At 38.5% G+C, this 25,136-nt stretch overlaps 1 protein-coding gene across 3 annotated transcripts in view; it reads left to right on the top strand.

Moving 5' to 3' along the window:
• Positions 1-18,514, top strand: part of GK (glycerol kinase) — a 70,882-nt gene extending 52,368 nt beyond the window's left edge. For 2 of the 3 annotated variants that reach the window (XM_053655790.1, XM_053655791.1), the window contains 8 exons: positions 7,053-7,131; positions 8,177-8,273; positions 8,769-8,853; positions 9,403-9,523; positions 9,646-9,789; positions 12,627-12,707; positions 14,422-14,508; positions 16,491-18,514. In XM_053655790.1, coding sequence (XP_053511765.1) covers positions 7,053-7,131; positions 8,177-8,273; positions 8,769-8,853; positions 9,403-9,523; positions 9,646-9,789; positions 12,627-12,707; positions 14,422-14,508; positions 16,491-16,501 — 705 coding nt within the window. In that variant the 3' untranslated portion in view covers positions 16,502-18,514. The remainder of the gene's footprint in view (positions 1-7,052; positions 7,132-8,176; positions 8,274-8,768; positions 8,854-9,402; positions 9,524-9,645; positions 9,790-12,626; positions 12,708-14,421; positions 14,509-16,490) is intronic. The other variant, XM_037127024.2, reaches the window with a different exon arrangement.
• The last annotated feature ends 6,622 nt before the right edge of the window (positions 18,515-25,136 follow it).

Genomic DNA, 25,136 nt, shown 5'->3' with positions numbered 1-25,136 from the left:
AGGGCTTACAAAGGCTGTGTTTAATATTCATTTCTTTCATCGGACAGATTCGTGTTAGGCTTGACCATCTGAGGTATGGAAATTTTACTGTCTGCCCTTTTAAAACACTGAAACTGGCCCTGGCTGATGTGGCTCAGTGGGATGGAGCGTGGGCTGCAAACCAAAGGGTCGCTGGTTCGATTCTCAGTCAGGGCATATGCCTGGGTTGCGGACCAGGTCCCCAGTGGGGGCCTCATGAGAGACAATTACACATTGACATTTCTCTCCCTCTCTTTCTCCTTCCCTTCCCCTCTATAAATAAATAAGCAAAATATTTTTTTAAACTGAAACTGTAGCTGTCCGTCTTAGTTTTGAGACTTTTTGTTCTCCCTCAGCTGATTTGGAAGCAACAAAATGCACTTCTGACTTTTGTTGTTGTTGTTTTGGGGTTTTCATTTGTAGTGCCTTTAAGCTTTTACAGTATTATTTAATTAATTACATATTTTCCTAAGAGAGTGTACAGATGTGTAGTATTTTTAACCTCCTGGCCATGATGGGAACCTCACATGCTTTACCGCTACCAGCCCCACCAGAGATCATGTTATTGCGTTTAGTTTTCATTTCCCTTTTTTTTTAAACATGCAATAATTAGTACTATTTCCTTTTCCAGTCCACAGTAAATCTACTTTATCAGAGTTTGGGGTGGGAAAACAATGTAAGATTAACAATCTTTCCTACATCCCCTCTGGCTGTTTTTGATGCTGATAAGACCTCAGCTGCTGGCTGTAACTGATATCTTTGTAGATAATCTTGTTTATTGTCTGAAATTTAATATTATCTCCTTATCGTGGACATTCTCTCTGGTTTTACTAGAATGTTTGGGTTTATTTTTACATATCCTGTTAAGTGCTTGGATATAAGTCTATCTTCAATTCTAGAAAATTCTCAGCAATGATCTCTTCAAACATTGCTTCTTTACCATTACTGCCATTCTCTCCTGAAATTGCTATTGTATGGAAATTGGAACCTTTCACCTCACCCTCCCTACCTCTTAACTGCCCTTTTGTATTGTTAAAGTCTCTTTGTTTCTCTCTGCTATGTTTCTGGGGAGTTTCTCATTATCTATGTTACATTTCCAAATTCTCTCTTTCAAAAGAATTAAACAGAACCAACCCTTTTTTACTATGAAGTATAAGACACATACAGAAAAATACATGAAATATCATGTACAGCTTTATCAATTATTCTAAAGCGAAGACCCTGGTAATCTCACCTGGTATTTCCTGACCTGGTATTTCCAGGTTTCCAGGTCAGGAAATAACATAACTAACCCCCAAGAACCCCCTCTGTACCCCTCCCATCACAGCTGCCTCCGCCCCTCCAAAAGGCCAACACTGCCCTGACTGTTCTTATAATCACTTCCCTACCTTTTGGAAAAATTAAGTTATTTCTTGTCAATTATAGTGTACATATGATATTATTAGTTTCGAGTGTACACCCCACCAATGATTTGACATTACATAACTTGCTAAGCGATTTGTACCCATCTGACACCATACGTGGTTATTAGAATATTTCCTTAGTTTTCTTTATAGTGCTAACACTGAAATGTGTAAGCAGTAGAGATTTGTTTTGCGTGTTTTAAGATTTTATTTATTTATTTTAAGAGAGAGGGGAAGGGAGGGAGAAAGAGAGAGAGAGAAACATCAATGTGTGGTTGCCTCTCACACGCCCCCTACTGGGGACCTGGCCCACAACCCAGGCCTGTGCCCTGACTGGGAATTGAACTGGACCCTTTGGTTCGCAGTCCATGCTCAATCCCACTGAGCTACACCAGCCAGGGCTAGTTTTGTATGTTTTTAATACACTATATATTTAAATGTAAGAGAAAGAGAAGAAAGTGAGAGAGACTGGGTCATATAGTATGTATTCTTTGAACTGGCTTTGTTTACTAAACATTTTATTTGTGAGATTTATCCATGTTATTAAATATAGCTGTTTCGAACGTGGATGGAACTGGAAAGCATTATGCTGAGTGAAATAAGCCAGGTGGTGAAAGACAAATACCATATGATCTCATCGTTAACAGGAAGCTAAACAATAAAACAAACAAGCAAGCAAAATAAAAACAAAGACACTGAAATCGAGAACAAGGGGACAGTGACCAGAGGGGAGAAGGGAGGGAATTTCAGGGGGAAAAGGGGAAGAATTTACAGGAACTAGCATAAAGGACACATGGACAACAACTAAGGGGGGTGGAAAGGGGAGGAAGGTGGAAGGTACAGGGGGGGGTGGGCTGGGAAGGGAGTAAAAGAAAGAATACTGTAGTTGAAAAATAATTTAAAAAATAAATTAATTAATTTAAAAAAGATATATAGCTGTTCCATTTTTTTCATTGCCATATAAAAGTACCACTAGCAGTGTATGGTAACACTAATTTATTTATCATCTGTATCCTACAGTTTACCCCATCTATTATATTTTTAAATTCACTCAGTGATTTTACTTCTAGGATTTTTTAAATATTTATTTTTAAAGAGAAGAGAAGGGAGGGAGAAAGAGAGGGAGAGAAACATCTATCAGTGCCCCCTGCACATGCCCCAACCTGGGACCTAGTCCACAACCCAGGCATGTGCCCTGACCGGGAATTGAACCAGCAACCATTTGGTTTGCAAGTTGGCCCTCAACCCATGAAGCCACACCAGCCAGGGCAATTTCTAGGATTTTTAATTAGTTATTTTTTATACCCACCGGATTTTATTTTATTTCCCTTTTCTTTTGATTCCTAAATACATGATTTTTTTAATGGAAATCAGATCTTAACTTATCCCTTTGAGGATTACTTTTAGCACACTTATTTTAAAGTCTTTGTCAGACTGGAGTGAATTCTATTCCAACTATTAACTATTGTTGGCTGATGTCTTAATAGATTTCTTATATTTTGGAACTTTCACTTCCTGTCTCTTTATAGCCTTAGCAAGTAGACAGTTGTTTGCAAGCATTCCTACAGTAGTAGGAGAGCGCCACCTAGCTCCTGGCTTCAAGCACTGAAGCTGATTCTGTTCCTTGTCTTACACAAAACATTTTAGATCCCTTCCTTCCAGGGGAGCCAGTTTCCCCTCCACCACTCCTACTCCCTGACACATAAACAGAAATTAGTCAGAACACATTGTGCTTGCCCTGGCCAGGTAGTTCACTTGGTTAGAGCATTGTCCTGATACACCAAGGTTGAGAGTTCTATTCCCAGTCATGGCACATACAAGAATCAACCAATGAATGCATAAATGAGTAGAACAACAAACCTCTCTCTCTCTCTCTCTCCCCCCCTCTCCCTCCCTCTCTCTCTCTCTTCCACCTCCCCCCTTCCCCTCCCTCCCTTCCTTTCTCTGTAACAATCAATCAATAAGTAAAATTTTAAAAATAAAATGAACCCTTCTTGCTGTGTCTTCAAGTTCTGCCTGGTCATGCATTTCTGTTTCTGTCCACATCGACACCATTCTGGATGTGAGTCAGCATGTGTTGTTTTGGTTTTCTCTTTTTACATTTTATCTGTAATCCTCTGTGTTTAGTATAGAGGGGATTTTTAAAGTGCAAACTCACCATCTCTGTTGATGTGAACACCTATTTTTCTTTTTCATCACCAACAGAATTCTGTTATTCTCTCCCTGAGGCCGGCATGTGATTCATCTAGGCCTGACAGGGTAGCATCTCCAGGTTCCTGGTTTCGTTCTCAGTGAGAAGGAATTGGGTCATATAATCCTTTACCTGTTCTAAGATTTTAAACTCATATTTAACTGCTTAAATTTGTCCCACTCTTTCTAGTTGAAAATGTTTCCTCAGTGATGGGAGAGACTGAAGCGAGAGAACAATTGGGTAGTTCTGCTTTCCCTCCGATGTCTATTAATAGTGCACTATCTTCCCTTGTTCATCTGTTTCTGAATATGATCTCGCTGAACAGAAACCTTTTGGGGCTTCTAATATGATTGATTATGAACTTGAGTTTATTTAAGACTTGGGACTTCTCTGTTCTGTATTCTGTCCCGAGTATATAAATACCCTGAGGCCAGGGTGCATGTCTGTGTTTTTCACCGCTCCATCCCAGCCAGCTGGCATGTAGCAGACACTCAATAAGTATTGTTTACATACTAAATCCTATATTCTGCCATTGATGTCTACTTAAGCATGAGCTTTAAAGAGTGTTCCCTGTATCTCCCCGCCTCCTTGGTTTCTTTAGATGTCCTTTCTCCCAATCTCTTCCTTTATATGATTTATAATTATAGTGTTAAGATGTTGTTTTGTATTTTCCAGACCTCTCAAGCCAGCTATTCAATTTTAGGTATAAGCCTATGTGTTACTTAACTGTTGCTGTGTAATAACATTACCACAAATGCAAGTGGCTTAAAACCACACCCATTTATTTTGTTAGCTCTCAGTTTCCATGGGTCAGGGGCCTAGGCACAGTTTAGCTGGGTCCTCTGCTCAGGCTGCAGCCAAGGTGTTGGCTGTGGATGCAGTCTCATACGCACCTCCATCCTCTTCCAGGCTCACTTGGGTTATTGGCAGAATTCAGTCCCTGCAATTGTAGGACTGAGGGGTTCAGTTCCTTGCTAGCTGTCAGCCGTAGGCTCCCCTGTGTTCCTAGAGGTCACCTGCAGTCCCTTTCCACCTAAAGACTGCTGATATGACGTTCTGATGCAACGTAATCATGTACATCCCGTTACCTTTGACATGTGCTATTAGTTAGAAGCAAGTCATAGGCCCCACCATGTTCAAGGGGAGGGCATCATGCGAGGGCATGACCACCAGGAAGCAGGGATCCGGTGTGCCACCTTAGTTAAGAATCTGTCTGCCACAGCCAGTGAACATTGTTTATGGACTTCTGCGATGTACTTTCTTGGAAAATATACCATATGTTGCTGTGTATAATGTGCACCTTTTTGCCCACATTCTTGAGGGAAAATAAAGATGCACATGATACGCAGGCATATGAATCCTGTGTATAATGCATGCAAAATGCAGGTGCACGTTATGGCAAAATATGATACTTTCTGAGCAATAAATGCTTTCAGTTTTATGCCCTAATTTGTTGCTGAATCATTAGTGATATAGATTACATTTCAAAGATAGTGTTCTCCTTGTTGAACTGTGCTCTATTTCTGTTTTCTATGTGATTAAAAATGCTATTGAGTTAGATTTTGCATTTGTAATCTTTTTATTTTATTGTTGTTCAAGTACAGTTGTCTGCCACTGCTCCCCTCCCACCTCCACCCCCTGATCCCACCCTCCCTTGGTTTTGTCCATGCGTCCTTTATAGTTGTTCCTGAAAACCCTTCCCCCTTTCCCCTCATTACCTCTCCCACCTCCCCTCTGGTTACTGGCAGTTTGTTCTTCATTTCAATATCTCTTGTTATATTTTGCTTGCTTGTTTGTTTTCTTGATTAGGTTCCAGTTAAAGGTGAAATCATATGGTATTTGTCTTTCACTGCCTGGTGTTTTTCACTTAGCATAATGCTCTCCAGTTCCATCCATGATATCACAAAGGGTAGGAGCTCCTTCTTTCTTTCTGCTGTGTAGTATTCCATTGTGTAACTGTACCATAGTTTTTTGATCCATTCATTTACTGATGGGCACCTAGGCTGCTTCCAGCTCTTGGCTATTGTAAATTGTGCTACTATGAACATTGAGGTGCAGAGGTTCCTTTGGATTGGTGTTTCAGGGTTCTTAGGGTATGATCCCAACGGTGCAATTTCTGGGACAAAAGGCAGTTTCATTTTTAGTTTTGGGAGAAAATTCGATACTGTTACCCTTTTAACTACTCCCTTCCCCCTCAAAATTATTTACCCCAACCCTAGGCAAACACTAGTTTACTCTTCTTCCCTATGGATTTGCTCATTCTGGACGTGTCATATAAATGGAGTCATACAATATATGGTCCTTTATGACTAGCTTCTTTCACTTCACATGTTTTCAGAATTCATCCATGTTGTGGGAGGACTTCATTCCTTTCATGACCAAATAATATTCCGTCATGTGGATATACACTACATTTTATTTCTTTTTTAAAGACTTTGTTTGTTTGTTTGTTTGTTTGTTTGTTTAGGCAGGGGAGAGAAACATCAATGTGCAAGGGAAATACTGGCCAGTTGCCTCTCACACCTGCCCCTACCAGGGCCTGGTCTGCAACCCAAGCATGTCCCCTGACCAAGAATTGAACCAGTGACTTTTTGGTTTGCAGGGATGATGCCCGACCTACTAAGCCACACCAGTCAGGACTATGTTATTTATCCAATCATCAGGCAGAGGAAACTTTTTTAAAAACACTTTAAAAAATTAAAGAAGCTAATATTTATATTCAGTAAGAGCCTTGCAGTATATTCTCATATTGGGCCTCATAGCAGTCTCTTTAGAGGTAGGTATTGCTATAGTCACAACCAATTTGTAAGTGAAAAATTGGTGGCTCAGAAAGCCTAACCAATGTGTCTAAGATCACAGCAAAGAACCAGAAGACAGACTCAAACCTGGTTCATCTGACTCCAAATCATATTTTTTTTCTTTATTGCCACAGCTGCCTCCACTATGTCTTGGTGATTTTGTTATAAAAAATAATTACTTCACAGTTATCTTCTTTGCTAACTTTTTTCTTGCTGTTCCCTGAGTTAACACACTGTTAGGTGTGGGAAATAGGCTGGAAAAGAACTTATAATGCGGCCTCCCCCGATGCCTTTGTGGATAAGATGGGAATGTATTCTAGGTGGTCATATACCTCAGCAGCTTAGCAACAGGTAGAACAATTGTACCAGAAGCAAACTGCTCAACACGTTGATGTCCACCTGTGGGCAGGCATTTCCAAGGGTGTATTGGAGGGTTCTCTTTTCCTCGGCTCATGAAAAACTATGACCTAGATAAAACTATGTTTGTATCAGAAGACCTAGGCTATTATATCTGTGCAAGTCCCAAAGCTGAAACTTTTGCATTTCACCCATCTGGTAGTGCCATACACAAAGCATTACGCCCAATAAAACTTTTTAGAGTGCTAACATGTATTTCTCTTGGATTCCTTTTTTTCCCCATAGGGTTCTGTAGCTATAGCCGGTGCTGTTATTCGCTGGCTAAGAGACAATCTTGGAATTATAAGGAGCTCAGACGAAATTGGTGAGTCTGTTCTAACAAAGGGTTAAAACCTAAGTCATGAAAACTCTCTCAATGTTTTACCTTTGCAATCTGTTAATATGTGTGCTTTTGCCCCCTGTGCAACATTAAATTATATGGATCCCTATTAGGAGTTTGATTTATACGTAAAAGACTATTTTGTGAAGATTTATAAAATGAGTTGACATATTTAGTGGTGGTTATTAATAAACTGACAAGGTAGGGCATAAAAATTACCCAAGAGTAAAATTGAATACCAAAGGTTGCCAGAACTGGCAGGCGAGTAGTCCAGTTAAATTTACCTGAGGAGAAAGAGCTTTAACTCTTAGATTAGAGGGACCATGAAAACTCCAGTACCTGTCATTTAAGTATTAATATGGATGTTTTCAGTTTATGGATAATCATTTTGAACTCACCTCCCCACTCTTTTGTCTGAAGGTGAGATCATCAGAAACACGTTTCTGATTAGGGATGCACTGGGGGCCACTCATTCATCTTTTAGTCAGCAACCTTACAAATGGTGGAAATGAGCTCAAGTACCTTAACAAAATGAATCCAGTTCCTTAACTTTGGAGGGACTGGGCTACATTTCAGTGGTGGTATTCAATGCAGAGCAGTGTATTTGTTTTGCACCTAGCATACTGCTGTAATTAGGAACATTTTAATTAATTCATTTATTTATATGTTTTTAAATCTTTTTTTAAAAATTGCATTTATTTATTTTTGGAAGACAAGGGAAGGAGAGAGGGAGAGAAATATCAATGTATGGTTGCCTCTTGTGCATCTCCTGCTGGGAACTGGCCTGCAACCCAGGCACGTGACCTGACTGGGAATCAAACTGTGATCCTCTGGTTTGCAGGCCCGTGCTCAATCCACTGAGCTACACCAGCCAGGGCTGATTAGGAACATTTTGCTATATTAATGAATAGGAAACCAAAAGGCCTGTCCTAATTTTTTTGAAATATATGTGTTTACTGACTAAAATAAGTGGAATATATTAGAGTGAATTTTGTTTCTATTTCTCTCTCTCTTGTTTTTTAAATGTTAGAAAAACTTGCTAAAGAAGTAGGTACGTCTTATGGCTGCTATTTCGTCCCGGCGTTTTCAGGGTTATATGCACCTTACTGGGAGCCCAGTGCAAGAGGGTAAGAATTAAACATAAGGTATGCTTGGTGGACCGAATAACTAAGCAGTCAATAGTTGCCTGTGTATTTTGAAATGATTTTAAAGCATAACTTCATAACCTTTCATTTCCAAGAAGTTATCACTCATGTGACAATAAGGCCCCACCACGTTCATATCTGTGTTGTGTTATTATCTTTTATCTTCAAGGCATCTGCAAGTTATGTATCAAAGGGACATCATTCTAAATTGATGCTGATTTGGTTGTATATTTTTGTCATCTATTCAGATGGATCATGTACTGTTTCCTATATGGATGCAGGATTATGGACCACAAAGACTTCCTAAATGACTTAATGTTTTTGTCCACTTTTGTGGGGGTGGGGGTATGTCTATTTTCTCCCTCTGCACATTTCTGTCTACCAAATTCAGCCTTTCTATATTCAGAACATTTCAGATTGATGACTCATTTGTTATCACTCTGACCACTCTCACCTTAAAACTCTTTGTATTTTCAGAATCATCTGTGGGCTCACTCAGTTCACCAATAAATGCCATATTGCTTTTGCCGCATTAGAAGCGGTTTGCTTCCAAACCCGAGAGGTAATCAATGTGCACTTGGTTTTTTTTTTTACTTAATCTGCTTTAATTATGCTTAAACAAATTATGTCTGAGTGTCAGAAATTTATTAATACATTTAATTCATTAAATACTTAAAAATTAAATGTGCCTAAACACTAATCTAATAAATGTAAGGTTTTGTTCTATTTCCAGCTGGCATTACCATCTGAGTTCCTATCATCTGCCTGGCACTGGGCATTCTATGGTGGGGGGGCGGTGCTGAGTAGCTCTACTCAGGAAGGGGAATACTGTTTTGGGGAAGGGGAATAGCACTAACAACCACCCATACAGGAAACCTGAGTATAAAATAGTTGTTTGGCTGGATGTAAGGGTGAAGACAGAGGTGTGGGGAGAGAAAACGTTGTTTGTGACCAGACCAAAGAGGGATTAGAAGACCAGAATAAAAAAGTCTCAATTTTATCCTGTAGGCTTTGAAAAGCTCTTGAGCATTTTTGAGGAGAAGATCGTCATTTTGGGGGATGTTACTATGAAGTAGTTTACTTAGGATCATTACATTGCTTTTTCTTTAAGATTCTGGATGCCATGAACCGCGACTGTGGAATTCCGCTCAGTCATCTGCAGGTAGATGGAGGAATGACCAACAACAAAATTCTTATGCAGCTACAAGCAGACATTCTCTATATCCCCGTAGGTTAGTAAACCTTCATTTGTCTCAGTTCTGAGACTAATGTTTCTTTATGGAAGAACTGGGTTTTTTGAGACATATGTAAAATAAATAAATACGAAGTTGTTGATGTAGCTGTCTCCTCTTAGTGAAGCCCTCCATGCCGGAAACAACTGCCTTGGGAGCCGCCATGGCAGCGGGGGCCGCAGAAGGCGTGGGCGTTTGGAGCCTGGAACCCGAGGATCTGTCAGCTGTCACGATGGAGCGGTTTGAACCCCAGATCAATGCTGAGGGTACATTTCAACAATGAAAACCTTGCATGTTGTACTGTGAACACAACCCCAGTGAGAGAGAGCTTCCCTTTCTGTTCATTCATACGCTAAGCAACTAAATACAATAGCAAAATGCTACTCTTTCAGGTTTGGCTACTAAGCATGTTGGGCTACACTGAATGAGTTTGGATGAGAGAAATCATTCCCTATTTTTTAAAAAACGTAGAATCACAATTTTACTGTTCACATATTTACAGTCCTTTTGTGTGGGAGGATAATACTGCCACACTATCAGGTGTAGCTTGTTCAAAAAGCCTTTTGTAAAAGGGAGGAAGGTGGTATATCAGCCACCCATCCCTAATGCCCACCCGGGATCATCTTTGGAGCCAATGGCCCGGTTTCAAGACATGATTAGCTGGGCTAAGGGACATTCTGGTAACTTTTAAGCACAGCAGGGTTAGCCAAAGGCAGCAACAGTTTAAATAAATGAGCATTACTTCCTAACAAACTAAGCTAAGGCCCAAGCTCTGAGCGACACCTTTATTAAAATAGTATAATGATGCATCTCTTACAATGAAACAAATGTGAGTACAAAAATAAGGATTTATCTGTATCGAGTTTGGTTTTATAACTTCGTAAAAACCTACGCATAAAATAGCATCAAAGTAGATTTTGAGCTATTGGGAAATAAGCTTCAAATGCATTTTTTGTTTTCTAGAAGACCATGCTAGTGCTTCTTAATTTAATCGATTCTTTTCCATACATCAGAAAAAAGGATTGTAATACTAATGGTTTTCTAGCCAGACAGTATGCCGTGGACCTTGAAGTAGAAATGTGTTTCAAAATTTGATCTTCTGTCCGTAAATAATTTTTCACTTTTGGAAAATTGGATAAAATATAAAGTTCAACACTTTTTCTAATTCTGAAAAAAATCAACTTTGTAATAAGCAAATAATGTTTAGCAAGTATATCGTCTTGAGATGCTAATCCTACCTTTAAAGCAAGGAAGTTTTGTGTAAAGAGTTGAGGGTTACTGTTTCCAGAGAGAGCCATCTTTGCGGTTTTTAAAGCCTTAGCCCAGAGTTGATCAGTCGTGTCAACTGTTCTTCCCTCTGCCAGCCCCTCCCCTCTCCCCACAGCACACACATGCACGCACATGCACACACAGGCACATAGATGTAGATAGTTCATTCCTAGAGCAAACATTTGTTGAGAGTCCTGGCTGGGTAGGTAGGTTGATTAGAGCATTGTCCCCATACACCAAGGTTGTAGGTTCAATCCCCAGTCAGGGCACATACAAGAATCAGCCAATGAATGCATTTAATACGTAGAACAACAAATTAATGCTTCTCTCTGTCTCTAAATCAGTAAATTAAAATATTTTTTGAAACATTTGCTCAGCGCCAACTACAGAGCACACACTGTCCTTCCATGGCATAGACTCAAATATATTTGAGACTCAAATATGTTGGGAGAGGTAGACAAAACCGTGAAAATTCACTGTAGTAGCTAATACCCTGAGATGTGCGTGAGGTGCTGTGGGAAGTTGGGTGAGGGGCCAGAAGTGGGCACGTGGAAACCTTTCTGAAGCGAGTGATATTTGATCAGTATGTCCCTGGAGTTGCAGCCTTGAGGTACTGTGGAAAGGCTGGGAAGCTTCAAAGAAGGGTAGCTTCGTGTGTGTTGCCTATCGTTAGGAGTGCTGTGTGTGTGGATGCACCAGTGCCCATTTTTTAAAAATGTTTAAAAATATGTCTATTGATATTAAAGAGAGAGGAAGGGGGAGACAGAGAGAGAGACATCAATCATTTGCCTCCCATATCCACGCTGACCCAGGACCGGACCTTGGCGTGTGCCCTGACTGAGAATCAAACCCCCAAACTTTTAGTGCATAGGGCAACCAGTGCCCATTTTTGTTTAGTCCTTTTATTGTGGATTTCTACATTAAAGAAATTCTGTATCAGCCCTGGCCAGGTAGCTCAGTTAGAGTGTCATCCTGATAACACCAAGGTTGCAGGTCTGATCCCCATGTCAGGGCACATACAAGAATCAACCAATGAGTACATAAATGAGTGGAACAACAAGTCGATGTTTTTCTCTCTCTTCTCTCCTGTCTCTCTAAAATCAATCAATAAATGAAAATAAAAACATTTTTAAAAAGAAATCTTGTCTCACAGGAATGCAATTTGAATCTTGTGAGAAGAAATCAAGACTTGTCAAATCCTTTGACTGGACCCAAAATAATTATCCTTATAGTCTTTCCACATTATAGCATACCCCTTCCTGTATCTTAAAAACAACCCTCAAAACAGAAATCAGATTAAATGAGATTCCCCTTTCTAGTTCATCTCCACCTGCTTGCAAATGGCCTGGTCTTTATAGGCAGGCTATTTCCCATTCTGCCAGTCACCCTGTAGACCAAGGTTATCAAACTCATTTTCACCAGGGGCCATATCAGCCTCATGGTTGCCTTCAAAGGGCTGAATGTAATTTTAGGACTGTAGAAATGTAACCAGTCCTTAACAGTTAAGCAAGAGCTCGGCACTGCTGCTGGGTAGAAACAAGGTGCCGGGCCAATAAAACAAGGTGGAGGGCCGGATTCAGCCCCTGCGCCTTGTGTTTGCCACCTGTGCTCTAGACCATGCTGAATTTCCCCTCCGGCCTGCAAACTTCTCTGTCCCAGTCACTGGGCATCAGTAGCAACCGTACTCTCCCAAATCTGAGTCCTTGTGAAGCCTTGTATCAGCTTAATATGCATAACAATTTGTCACGAATGCTGAGTGAACTTAAGTATGGCACCTGGAGCATCCCAGTAACCTGCCCTTCGTATATGTATGTTTCCTGTCTTCTCTTTCTAGAAAGTGAAATTCGTTATTCTACCTGGAAGAAAGCTGTGATGAAGTCAATGGGTTGGGTTACAACTGAGTCTTCCCAAAGTGGTAACTATGTTTTATTAATATTATTATTATTATTATTATTATTATTATTATTATTTTATTATTACTGCCACTTTGTCTTGGTATGTTAAATAGCTTAGTTAAGTATCTGACCGTTTATACTTAGTAAAGGTGCTCTGAAGAAAGGCATTATCATATATCCACAGTTTCTAACATTTTGAAAACACTTTAAAGTTCTAAACATAAAATGTAGATTATCAGGTTGATTTGCATATGTCCTGCCACAACTTTCCTTCTTAGTTTATCCCTAGTACTTTGGTTTATAGCTAACTTTTCTAAAAGTAAAATGACTTCCAGTTTATTTCTGGTTTTTTTCAAGTTTCTTTTTAATGGAAAAAAATCAACTACGATTATTGTTGTTTTTTTTCTCTCCATGTTTTACTTGACCTTTTTGGGGGGCTGTCCTCATGACCTGAACCAACCAAAAGTTATATTAATTCCTGAATATATTCCTCTACTTCCTAAACTGAGTCCAAGTTCTTAGCAAGTGTACATTATGGGAATTCACTGGAATCAGAGAGGGAAAAATGTAGCAACTATAGTAAATTAGAAACGTCATAATAGATTAGGAAATGCTCTTGGGAGAAACCAGAGGAGTGTTTTTTAAATCATTCGGGTAGGAAAGTATTCAGCTTAAGTAAACCATTTAGTTATAAACAGCTGTAAGCTTCCTTTAATATGTCTGTGCTATTTAAATAGCTTTAAACAGGCCTTTACTATAACACAATATTTTAATTATTTGCTAAATGCAAGGTTTGGAACATGAATGGAACAGTGACCAATAATATGTTAAACATATACTGTACTGAAGAAGAGTTTATAGATGAAATAAAAATATTTATAAAGTAATTTATTTTATAATAAAGGAGGGTATAGAACCACTTTTTTTCTCCCACTTCTACCCCCTAGAACCACTTTTAATGTATCTGGCTTTTAGGAGAAGCTTCTGGAACTATCCACTACCACAGATCACCATGATCTATATTTTTAGTCCTGGATGTTCCTACTTGAAACGTTTGTTCTTTTTTTCTCCTAAAGAAGCTTCATGTCTTTTTTTTTTCTTTCAATTCTGAGACTCATTCAAGAAAACATCAAAACAACCATGTTCTCAGGCAATATTTTAGAATGTAGATTAATACAATTTAGTGTTTAAATGAGAGTAATCTTTTTTAATTTAATAAATGAGAGTAATCTTAATATTTGAGTACATCTCTTTATACACTGAATTCTATTTGAAAAAGAAAACAAAACCAATGGACTTTGATATTTATTTTCAGTGGGCTAATATAACTTTTCTGATAGCCAAAGGATCTATACATTTGAATTGGAGGGGGAATTGAATTGCTTATATTGTATCTTTTGGGGAAGAATCAAGAAAGCTAAAAGCAACAGCCTCCCAAAAATGTTCTTCATCAGCTTTCTTTGGCTTTGCCAGTGGAAGGCTTGTGGTCTATATGCGTTCTGTTCTTGGCTACTTGTGGCATGCTCTCTGTATTGTTTGTTAATTGTCATAAACCTTCAATATTGATTATATTTTTTCGATTTGAAGTAATAACTCTTTGCTAGCTTTTATGAATATACTATTTTTATAACTTAATTTGTTTTGCTATCATGTGATTCTTAACACAGATATTGTAATTATGTGTCTCTCTTTTGGTTTGCTTGACTGGAATTCCTTCTTCTTGGATGGCCACAGGTGACCCTAGTATCTTCTGTAGTCTACCCTTGGGCTTTTTTATAATGAGTAGCATGGTAATGTTAATCGGAGCAAGGTACATCTCAGGTCAGTTACTCTTTAAATTAGACAATTTTTATTAGTTAGCGTTAATGTATTTGTATGTAACTCAGCAGAAAGTTTTCAGTGATTTTCATTCTTCCTATGCCTAGGAACCTGGAGAATCTATTAAAGGTCTAATTAGACTAATTAATCTTTTGCAGCAGTCAGAGTTAAGGACTGTGGCTCTGCTTAACTTCTATTTTTAGTAAATGATGGTTTCTTGGAGGGGCGGCTACCTTCTGCTGTCAACTATAGCAATGAACAAAAGTGAAAGTACTACTGTTCATGCTAAATGACAGGACTTTCAGAGTGACAGATTTTTGACATTAATTAAATTGGCTTTCAAACGTACATAAGATGTTTTCCATACATCTTCCTTACTATGAAAGTTTGCTATGCATGGCCTAAGACTTTAACTCTGGTGAGAGTTTTGGCCAAAGTATGTGAGCAGAATTTCTATAAAACTCTAAAACTGGGGGAATTTTATAGTCATATATGCTTTAGTTAAAAGAATACATTTTGTGAACTGAAGTATTTAAAGTTTATTGCTTAAATAAATTGGGGTTGAATTAAAACTGAATTATTATTTTTGCACCTTAACTTGTACTGAATATTCTCATAAGTAAAATTGCTCAGCATGTGATGAAATACATTGCATAACCTATATTAATATAAGTATAGTCATCATTTTAGAAAGCTCTTCCTTATGATAGCTCCATTTTACTTCAAAATAGTGGCTTAAATGGAAATAACTTGTTTCATATGTTGCCAAGAAAGTGAATCATTTTTAAAAGGCTTCATGATTAGGGAAAGAGTTAAGTTATGTCTTTTAACTAATCAGATGATGAGCTGGGTTTAAAATGTAAAATTTAAACTTTATTGATATGGAGGAGCCATCTGTTTGTAGAAATCTGATCAGCCTTAATTCATCTTGCCATCATCAACTTAGTGCTACATAAAATAAGGAATGAAAGTTATTTATATCAGGACATTAGGTTATCCTTTTTAAAAAGATTTTATTTATTTTTAGAAAGAGGGAGACAGACATGGATGTGAGAAACATCCATTGGTTTCCTCTCCCACACCCCCAACCAGGGACCTGGCCCACAACCCAGGCATGTGCCCTGACTGGGAATCAAACCAGTGACTTCTCGGTTCACAGGCTGGCGCTCAATCCACTGAGCCACACCAGCCAGGGCACTTTATCTTTTTATTAATGATAAAATATGGGCTACTTGCATGAGAATTTAAAACCAAGATTGCCTTTTTCTGTACTCTTCATATTTAAGATAAAGTCATTCAAACCTTCTGTCTCCATAATAGCAATACCTTATGTTGGCATTAGTGCTTTGCACCTTAAAAGGGCTTCTATATGCATAAATCCATAGTGAATTAGCAGATGTCTATTTTCTTAGTAGAAGAGCCCAAGTATTCCCCCCGAAAAACTGTAATTTAAATTTATAGAGAAACTTATATGCCACTTGGGGGAAAGTTCTCCTATTTGTTCAGTATGCTGAGGTTATTTTTGGCTGCATAACGGTCATCTGGAAAAGGAAGGAATATTGCAGCTAAATGTTTTTGTTGAGTTTTCCCATTTCCCCTTTGGTACCACGAGTAGATCACAAAGCCTGGTCCCTATGAAAATTGAGGCACAGAGCATACCTCTAAGCTAAAGGGTACATTAAGTTTCCAAATTCCTAGGCTTCCAAAATGGATGTGATTACCATTTTCAGGTTCTCTCTTGGTAACATATGCTGAGATTGGAACAGTGGGATTGGTTTGCCTTGGTTAAACAATTAGCAATAGTGTTAATATTTGCTAATTTTGGAATTGGCCAATATATTTGTTGCATTTTTAACCATGAAGCAATACTGAGAAACCCATATGGAATTTCTAATTTGATAAATGATTACATAGTCTTCATTGCTTTAACCCCTGAATTGCACGTGTGTTGTTATTGACCTGTGGTTTCTGTCCCCCTGTTTTAGGTATCCCTTAAATAATATCAGCTCGTGGATTCCAACAATGTGAGCTCTTTACCTAACAAGAGACTCCAGCGAACCTATTTCTTAATGTGATGACACTATTCATAGACTCTGATTTTATTTATAAGCCACTTGCTGCATGACCCTCGAAGTAGACCCTCCAGGCTTGAAATAAAGAAAATGCAGCCGAATGAATGCTATAGAAACATTTGGTGTGTTTTTTAACATCAGCCGTTCAGATTGGACCAGCCACCTTTGGAGCTGACCCCTCCTTTGCCATCACTTCCGGCCCATTTCCTGTAAGATCTGGGAAGAAGCCAGATCCTGTCCACTGGCAGCTTTCCGAGAGCTTGGTCACACGCTGCCGGGCCAGGATTTGGTTCTCTGCACTACACACACTTGATCACGGGGCTAAGCGTGAGTGACTTTGTGTTTCCCTTTAGCAGACCCCCAGCAGTCCCCTTCCCTGCCTGTGAGGGAGACCACAGCGTCTTCACTGAATGTCAAAAAGGAATCCTCCACTAAATTCGCGAAGTGGAAATTTAGTACTCTCATAGCTTAGATATTTTTCTGAAAAGTATTTGCCAAAACTGAAATTCTTCAGACTTTTTACATGGCCTCAGTAATTACACGGAGTTGCTGTGTGGATCTTCCAGGGAGAGACACATCTTCCTTTTCTTTTCCCACTTCTCCTCCTTTTTACACTTTTTACTTGATATGTATAACATACATGTCTATATATTTTATATACTGAGGGTAGCCCATTTATAAATTAAGAGTACATTTTACATGGCCTCACTATTGACACTGAATTTCTGTCTGGATCTTAATAGGAAAGAACACTTTTTTTTTTCTTTTTCTATTTCTTACTTTGTACTTAATGACATACATGCCTATATATTTTATATACTGAAGGTAGCCCATTTATAAATTAAGAGCACATTGTATTCAGCAGATTATAATGGGGCTGGTCTTAAGTGGACCACTATGTGCATAAATATTTTGGGGAAAATAGCTGTATGTTTTAGGGCAACGGTTATACATATTATTTAGCAGGAGAAACTTTTTCTTAAAGAGCCAACATTTAAAATTTAAAATATGTGTTCTATGTCAATAAAAGAAAATATACTTTATTGTGACTTCAACTATATTTCTTATACCTTATATTTTTATTTAATTTTTTTAGCTGGATATCCGCTAAAGAAAACAAAACTGTGAAATACCACAGTAAGGACTGTTTTTAAACACAAGTACTGGTCCACATAATGTTATTTTCCGTTGACATAATTTTTAACAGTTTGGGATCCTTTAGAGGGGATGTCAAAAAAAAAGGTGAAAAAAATTAAAGAAACACTTTAGGAATAAAGCCAAAATCACTTTCCATTCGAATGTGTTATTAATTGTTGATATGCAATTATAATTTCTATTTGGAATGCAAAGGATTACCTCTGCTTACCGTCATTACAACTGAAAAAAGGGTTTAATGTTAGAAATGGCTTCCAATGAAACCAAGAACTTCTCCAAATATTCAGTATTATGTGTGCCTAATCTAGCTTCTCAGTGTTGATTTTTAAAGTACCTTAAAATTACTGTTTACTACAATTGAGAATATACTGCCTCCTAATTATTTTCTGCAATCAGTGCTGAAAATGGAAAAATATTTATATATTGATATAAAAAGTTCTGTTCTGTTTGAAATGAATGCTAACTTGGACTTGCAGTTTGCACTGTGCTGTTTCTAAACTGTTGCATCCCCTGGGTTTTATAGATGTGCTGCCGCTTTAGGGACATAAATATCATAGAAAGGTACTGTGAAATTACTACTTTGTGGCAGGGTACTTTAAAACATAATTATGTTTTGACAAAGGTAGGGTAAGTTAATTGTAAATAATTGTGAAAATCACTGTTCAAATCATTTGAAGATTACATTAATTTTCTATAAATTGCAATATTTATAAATGTGTGAAATTGTACGCATTGGTATTTCGTGATAAATGTACTTAAAATAAATTGACCCCTCATTCTTACTTGCATTTCTCATTTACAGGCTATAACTTAGATCCAAGTTAAAATAACAAAGATGTTTAGGAAACAAGAAACTCGGCTGTTAACACTTGATCAGGCACATTCTGAAGAATTAACCAGCAGCCGAGGAAGTAGTTTCTAGAATGGTGAGCAGTACCTCAATCATTGTATTATGAAAGACTACATTGTCCCATTTCGGCATAGAGAAAATACCCTGGCAAGGTCAACAGCTATTAGCAATAGGGTCTCAGGTAATAACCATGGCCTCCTGGTTTCATGCTGTGGTTGTTTCTCTCTACCTGGGTTAGTGGGTGGAGTCGAATACATACCATTGTTCTCTCAATTCAGTAGCAAACACCTTAATCTTTTGTTTCCCAAACTAATAAATAAGTAATGCATCTTTGCTTCTGTAATGCTATCTTAGAATTTTTCAGTGTGTTTCCTTTGAAGTGCCCAAAGTTCAGTTCTTTGGTTTATGGGTGTTTTATGTTGTTTGGGAATGAAGAATGATAGCTACTTAGGAGAAACCACCAAGTGAAAGATGTCACAGGAAAAGAACGAATAACAGTGATGTTAGAGTAGATAGTATTTACCTGATAGTGTCTACCCAATAGTAACTAGAAGTATAAAGATTATTTTTATAGACTTAATGAGATATATAATTAATATATAGAAAACTGCACATATTTAATGTATGCAATTTGATGAGCTTGGACATACACACACACCCATCATACCATCACCGCAATCAAGGTAATAAATATATCACCTCCAAAAGATTCCTTGTGTCCCTTTGCTCTTTGTGTGTGTGCATATGGAAAGAATGTTTAACACAAATGTACCCTCTTATTTTTAAGTGCACAGTGCCATATTGTTGACTATAGGCACTAAGTTGTAAGCTGATCTCTAGGATTTATTCATTTGGTATAACTGTATCTATACCCACTGAACAGGTCAGCATCATGTATTCCAAGTCCATCCATGTTGCTGCTGATGGTAGGATTTCCTTCTTTCTTAAGGCTGAGTCAGACTCCACTGTATGCCCACACCACACTTTCTGCATCCGTTTAGTAACTATCATCATTTCAGTCACCACAAAAACATCCATCACAGGGAGGGAGATTGGTTAAGTAAACTGTGATACAGTCACAAACAGAAAATGTGTAGCTTTAGAAAAAAATGGTGACACTGTCTATAAACATGGGAACACCCAGGATAAGTGAAAATGCAAGGTGCAGAGGAGTGCATGTGTTACCTTTATTTTAAAAGACAGAGAGAGCCCTGGCTGGTGTAGCTCAGTGGATTGAGCTCGGGCCTGCGAACCAAAGGATTGTGGTTCGATTCCCAGTCAGGGCACATGCCTGGGTTGCAGACCAGTTCCCAGCAGGGGATGCACGAGAGGCAACCATACAGTGATATTTCTCTCCCTCTCTCTTTTCCTTCCCCTCTAAAGATAAATAAAGAAAATAAAAGACAGAGAGAGCTAGGATGTTTGCCCATGCTGTAAGGACATATATAGAGCTGATAATAGTGTTTATTGCATTATATGCCATTGAGTCGGCTCTGACTCCTGGCGACCATATGAATGAGTGACGTCCACACTGTCCTGTCCTCAACAGCCCCACTTGGCTCCTATACACTCATGCCTATGGCTTCTTTCATGGAGTCAGTCCATCTCATATTTGGTCTTTCTCTTTTCCTGCTGCCTTGTGTTTTTCCTGCATTATTGTCTTTTCCAAAGAACTCTGCCTTCTCATAACTTGCCCAAAGTAGGACAGCTCAAGTTTGTCACTTTTGCCTCCAGCAATATTTCAGCCCTGATTTGCTCTACAACCCACTTGCTTGCCTTCCTGGGGGTCCAAGGAATCCAGGGAGCTCTCCTCCAACACAATAATTCAAATGGATCTTTTGTTTTTTTCCTATCAAGCCTTCTTTATAGTCCAGCTTTAGTATCCATACATGTTAATTGGGAATAGAAGCCCGTGGGTGACAGCCTTGGTCTGTAATGACACATCTTTGCTTTTGGTGATGTTCCCTAATTCTTCCATTGCTACCCTTCTGAGTCAGCCTTCTCTCGATTTCTTGGCTGCAGTCTCCATTGGAACTAATGACTGAACCAAGGTAAGCAGAACCTTTAGCAATTTCTATTAACTATTTACAAAGCTAAATTTAAGTTCTGAGCTTAAATTCAAAGGTCAACCTGAATATTCATGACAGCATTATTCATAATAGCCAGTAAGAGGTGACAGCCTACATGTCTATCAATTGGTAAATGGATAAACAAGGTGGTCTATCCGCACAATGGAATATTACTCAGGTATAAGAATGAATAAGGTACTGAGACATGCTACGACATGGGGGACCTTGAAAACCATGCAAAGTAAAGAAAACCAGACACAAAAAGCTACATAGTGTGCAATTCCATTTATATGAAACGTCTGGAAGAGAGAAATCCATAGACACAGAAAGTTGGTTAATGGTTGCCAGAGTTGGGGGGATGGGGAGTGACTGCTAAGAGTATGGGGTTTCATTTGGAGTGATGGATGGCCAGTTCCTTGATGGTGTGTGAGCTTATAACCCCTGAAATGAGTCCTCTCTGATGGAAATGAGTTTTATGTCATCCTTGAAAGTAGAGGTTAATCCATTTTACTCCCTTTTCATTGTACTTCCACTGTTTTCAAGTGTTTAATAATTGGGAAAAAATACTTTCATCACTCATACATAAGAAATGGAGACAACAAAAGATCCTGTGTTCTGTTCACCTTCTCAGGCATTTTCATGGTCTGTCCAATAGAATGTACTGATATTAAAGGCTATGGTGAACTTGTTTCCCACCAAAGACTTGATAAATGAAGAGGCAGTCTTCTGAAAGCATTAACCCAAATATATGACCATAATTATCAGTAGCTTAACTTTTCCCTAAGTGCACCCTCTATGCCATTTTGTAATCTTAAAAGTTTAATTTCAACTTTTCACCATCATCTTTCTCCCCAAACTCAATTTAAACCATCAGCTTTAAAAAAAAAAGAGCACCACAAGTTTGCAGGTCATCCTCATTCAGGGGCCCTGTCAACCTCTGTATTGTCCAATGTTATTATATGTGCTGCTGAAGTGAGCTCTAAGCCTTCAGCTTTTGATTAATTTACCAGCGTATCGTTTTCTTTACTACAAAGCTTATAGGAGGAAACAATAGGTCTGGATACGATCCACATCTTCAATTCATTGGAAATGTAATTCAAATTGCAATAAATCCTTGCACGTTCACACTACATCAGCAGCCAAGGGAGCCCTTTTAAAAACAAGCACTTCTAAAAAAAATAATAAAACAAGCACTTCTGTCTATTTGTTTTACTCAAATTGTTTGGAAAGAAATACTACTGCTCGCAGAATTATTGGAATATATAATAAGATTAGAAAGAAGAGTAGAAAATCATCCATAGTCTTAAAGTAATGCCTGTAGTTATTTTGATTTTTCCCCCTTAAGCTTTTAGGGAGTATTTTTGTCTAGATTGTGAACGTTCATAAAATTGACATTAAATTTGTAACATGCACAACAGTATGAAGTGTCATGTATATGAACACATACAGGTGGACTAGCCATGCACAGCTTCCATCGGGCTGACAGATACCACGTTAAGGGGGTTGGTTATCTCTGGAAGGGAGACGATGAGATCAGGGAAAGGAACTTCAGAGGAACCTGAAAAGTCATGGTTTTTGAAAAACACCTAAAGCAACTGTAGTAAAATATTAAGATTAGGCTGAGTGGTGATACACATATATTTACTGTATTCTCTACTTTTCTGTATGCTTGAAATATTTCATAACAAAAAGATGAGGTGCATTGGCAGCCTAATTGTATCTAAATCCATAACTCACTGTCCATTAGCTAATTTTTATTATCCTGATAGCTTTCCCAATTAAAAGGGTTGAAATCTTAATGATCTTCTGGCACAATTAAAATCTTTTTACCGGCTTGCTAAAGGACATGTGCAATAGGCTCTAGTAACTAACTTGAAAAGCTCTTTTCTTGTTAGAGACTAATTTAACCCTAGGTGGCGCTGTTTTTCACACTCAGGCTTCTCTGTCTTCCCATCAGGGTGTACTGAGGAAGTTGCTAGGGTACAGGCTTTCTGGTAATCATAATGAAATTAAAGTATTGTAGGGACTACAGGAGATGTCCAGGATGCTTTCACGCTAGGATCATAAAAATCAAAGACTGAAGTGAACCCGTCAATCCACTTACACCTTCCTGCAGCTTTGATTTTCCTTAGACTTTTCAGCTCATGATAAGTCAGATTTATAGATAATTGATAATCTTCATAATCTATAATTGAACAATTTAGAAACCGGGATATCTCTGCTAGTTACATCTTTGTTTTCACTCTTGGGAGATAACATAGTAAAATCAACCAATCAATTCCAAGGCCCACATTCTTTTTCCAAAACAAACCATGTAATTTTCAGTATTCTTTACTTTCTGTTTTTGCCTTTCATTATTTAGGTACTAGAGATTTATAAAGAAATAATCTCTTTATAACAATCCACAAACATGATCAAATCAAGACAAAATTATGTTAATTATACCTTAGGTTGGTACCATCATTACTGTCTCAGTGCTGAGCAAATCTTTTAAAATTCTATCATCATTAGCTTTTTACATATTAAGCTTTATGAAGTTATTAAAAATATATTCTTTATTACTACAGTCCATCAGCATTTTAATCATGTTCTAAAAATCATAAGCACTTTAGCATCCAAATATAATAATAAAACTTAACTAATTTGAAAAATGGTGAATAATCTAACCGAGTATTTTATGGTGAAAACATTTTCCACATACAGTTGAATTAGGCAAAGGGTATACTTTAAAAAAACAATCACAATAGATTTATTTCAATGTTAGTAAGCTACAAATAGGGTTAAATTTCTTTAATCATAAAACAATTATGGAGCCAAAGCTTTTTTTAATATATTTTATTGATTATGCCATTACAGTTGTTCTATACCCCCCTTCATTCCCCTCCACCCTGCACACCCCCTTCCCCACCATTCCCACCCCTTTAGTTTATGACCATGTGTCTCAAGTTCTTTAGGTTCTGTATTTCCCATACTATTCTTGCCCTCCCACTTGTCTATTTTCTACCTATCATCTATGCTACTTATTTTCTGTACCTTCTCCCCCTTCTCCTTCTCCCACTCCCCTGTTGCTAACCCTCCTTGAGATCTTCATTTCTATGGTTCTGCTCCTGATCTAGCTGTCCTCTTAGTTTGCTTTTGTTTTAGGTGTGGTTCTTAATAACTGTGAGTTTGCTGTCCTTTCACTGTTCATCTTTTTTGTCTTCTTTTTCTTAGGTAAGTTCCTTTAACATCTCATATAATAAGGGCTTGGTGAGGATGAACTCCTTGAATTTGATCTTATCTGAGAAGCACTTTATCTGCCCTTCCATTCTAAATGAAAGCTTTGCTGGATAGAGCAATCTTGGATATAGGTCTTTGGATTTCATGACTCGGAATACTTCTTTCCAGCCTCTTCTTGCCTGTAAGGTCTCTTTTGAGAAATCTGCTGACAGTCTGATGGGAACTCCTTTGTAGGTGACTGTCCCCTTAGCTCTTGCTGCTTCTAGGATTCTCTCCTTCATTTTAATCTTGGCTAATGTAATTATGATGCGCCTTGGTGTGTTCTTTCTTGGGTCCAACTTCTTTGGGACTCTCTGAGCTTCCTGGATTTCCTGGAAGTGTATTTCTTTTGCCAGATTGGGGAAATTCTCCTTTATTATTTGTTCAAATAAGTTTTCCACTGGTGGCTGTTTCTCTTCCCCTTCTGGTATTCCTATAATTCAGATGTTGGAGCGTTTAAAGATGTACTGAAGGTACCTAAGCCTCTCCTCACTTTTTTGAATTGTTTCTTCATCCTTTTCTGTTTGGTCTTTTTTTTTTTTTCCTCTTTCTGGTCCACTCCTTTGATTTGAGTCCCAGTTTCCTTTCCATTACTATTGGTTTCCTGTGCATTTCCCTTCATTTCAATTAGTTTCGCCTTCATATGTTCCTCTAATTTGTGACTAAAATCAACCAGTTCTGTGAGCATCCTGATCACCAGTGTTTTGAACTGTGCATCTGAAAGTTTGGCTATTTCTTCATCGCTTAGATTTATTGGCTCTGGGGCTCTGAGTTGTTCTTGAGCCATGTTTTGATCTGTTCATGCCTGTTACATATGAGGAGCAGAGCCTTAGATGTTCACCAGGGCGGGACCCCCCAGGTCGCTGGTTTGTGATGCTGTATGTGGGGGCGGGTCAGAGGGAGGCCACCCAGGTCGCTGGTTTGTGATGCTATATGTGGGGGCGGGGTCAGAGAGGGAAAATAGTGGTCCCCTCTGCTGCTTCCCACCTCTGAGACCTGCACGGTCTGTCTCACTGCCCCCTCCTTCACTGGTTTATCTGCGCTCAAATGTGTGACCATGGTCAGCCCTCAGTGGGTCCACCTGCTACTCTACACTTGGGTCTGCCCACGGCTGCTGGCACACCTGGGTCACACGCCTGGGTTGGTCCAGTGGATCTTTCCTGCCTGAGCCCGCTCTGCTGCTGGCTCTGCCCCTCTTACTGATTTGGCTGAAGGGTTCATTGTTGT

This window comes from Artibeus jamaicensis, unplaced genomic scaffold (genome assembly GCF_021234435.1).
Source record: "Artibeus jamaicensis isolate MK-2021 breed Jamaican fruit bat unplaced genomic scaffold, CSHL_Jam_final scaffold_1283, whole genome shotgun sequence".
Classification (NCBI taxonomy): domain Eukaryota; kingdom Metazoa; phylum Chordata; class Mammalia; order Chiroptera; family Phyllostomidae; genus Artibeus; species Artibeus jamaicensis.
This window is presented reverse-complemented; position numbering and strand designations above follow the sequence as displayed.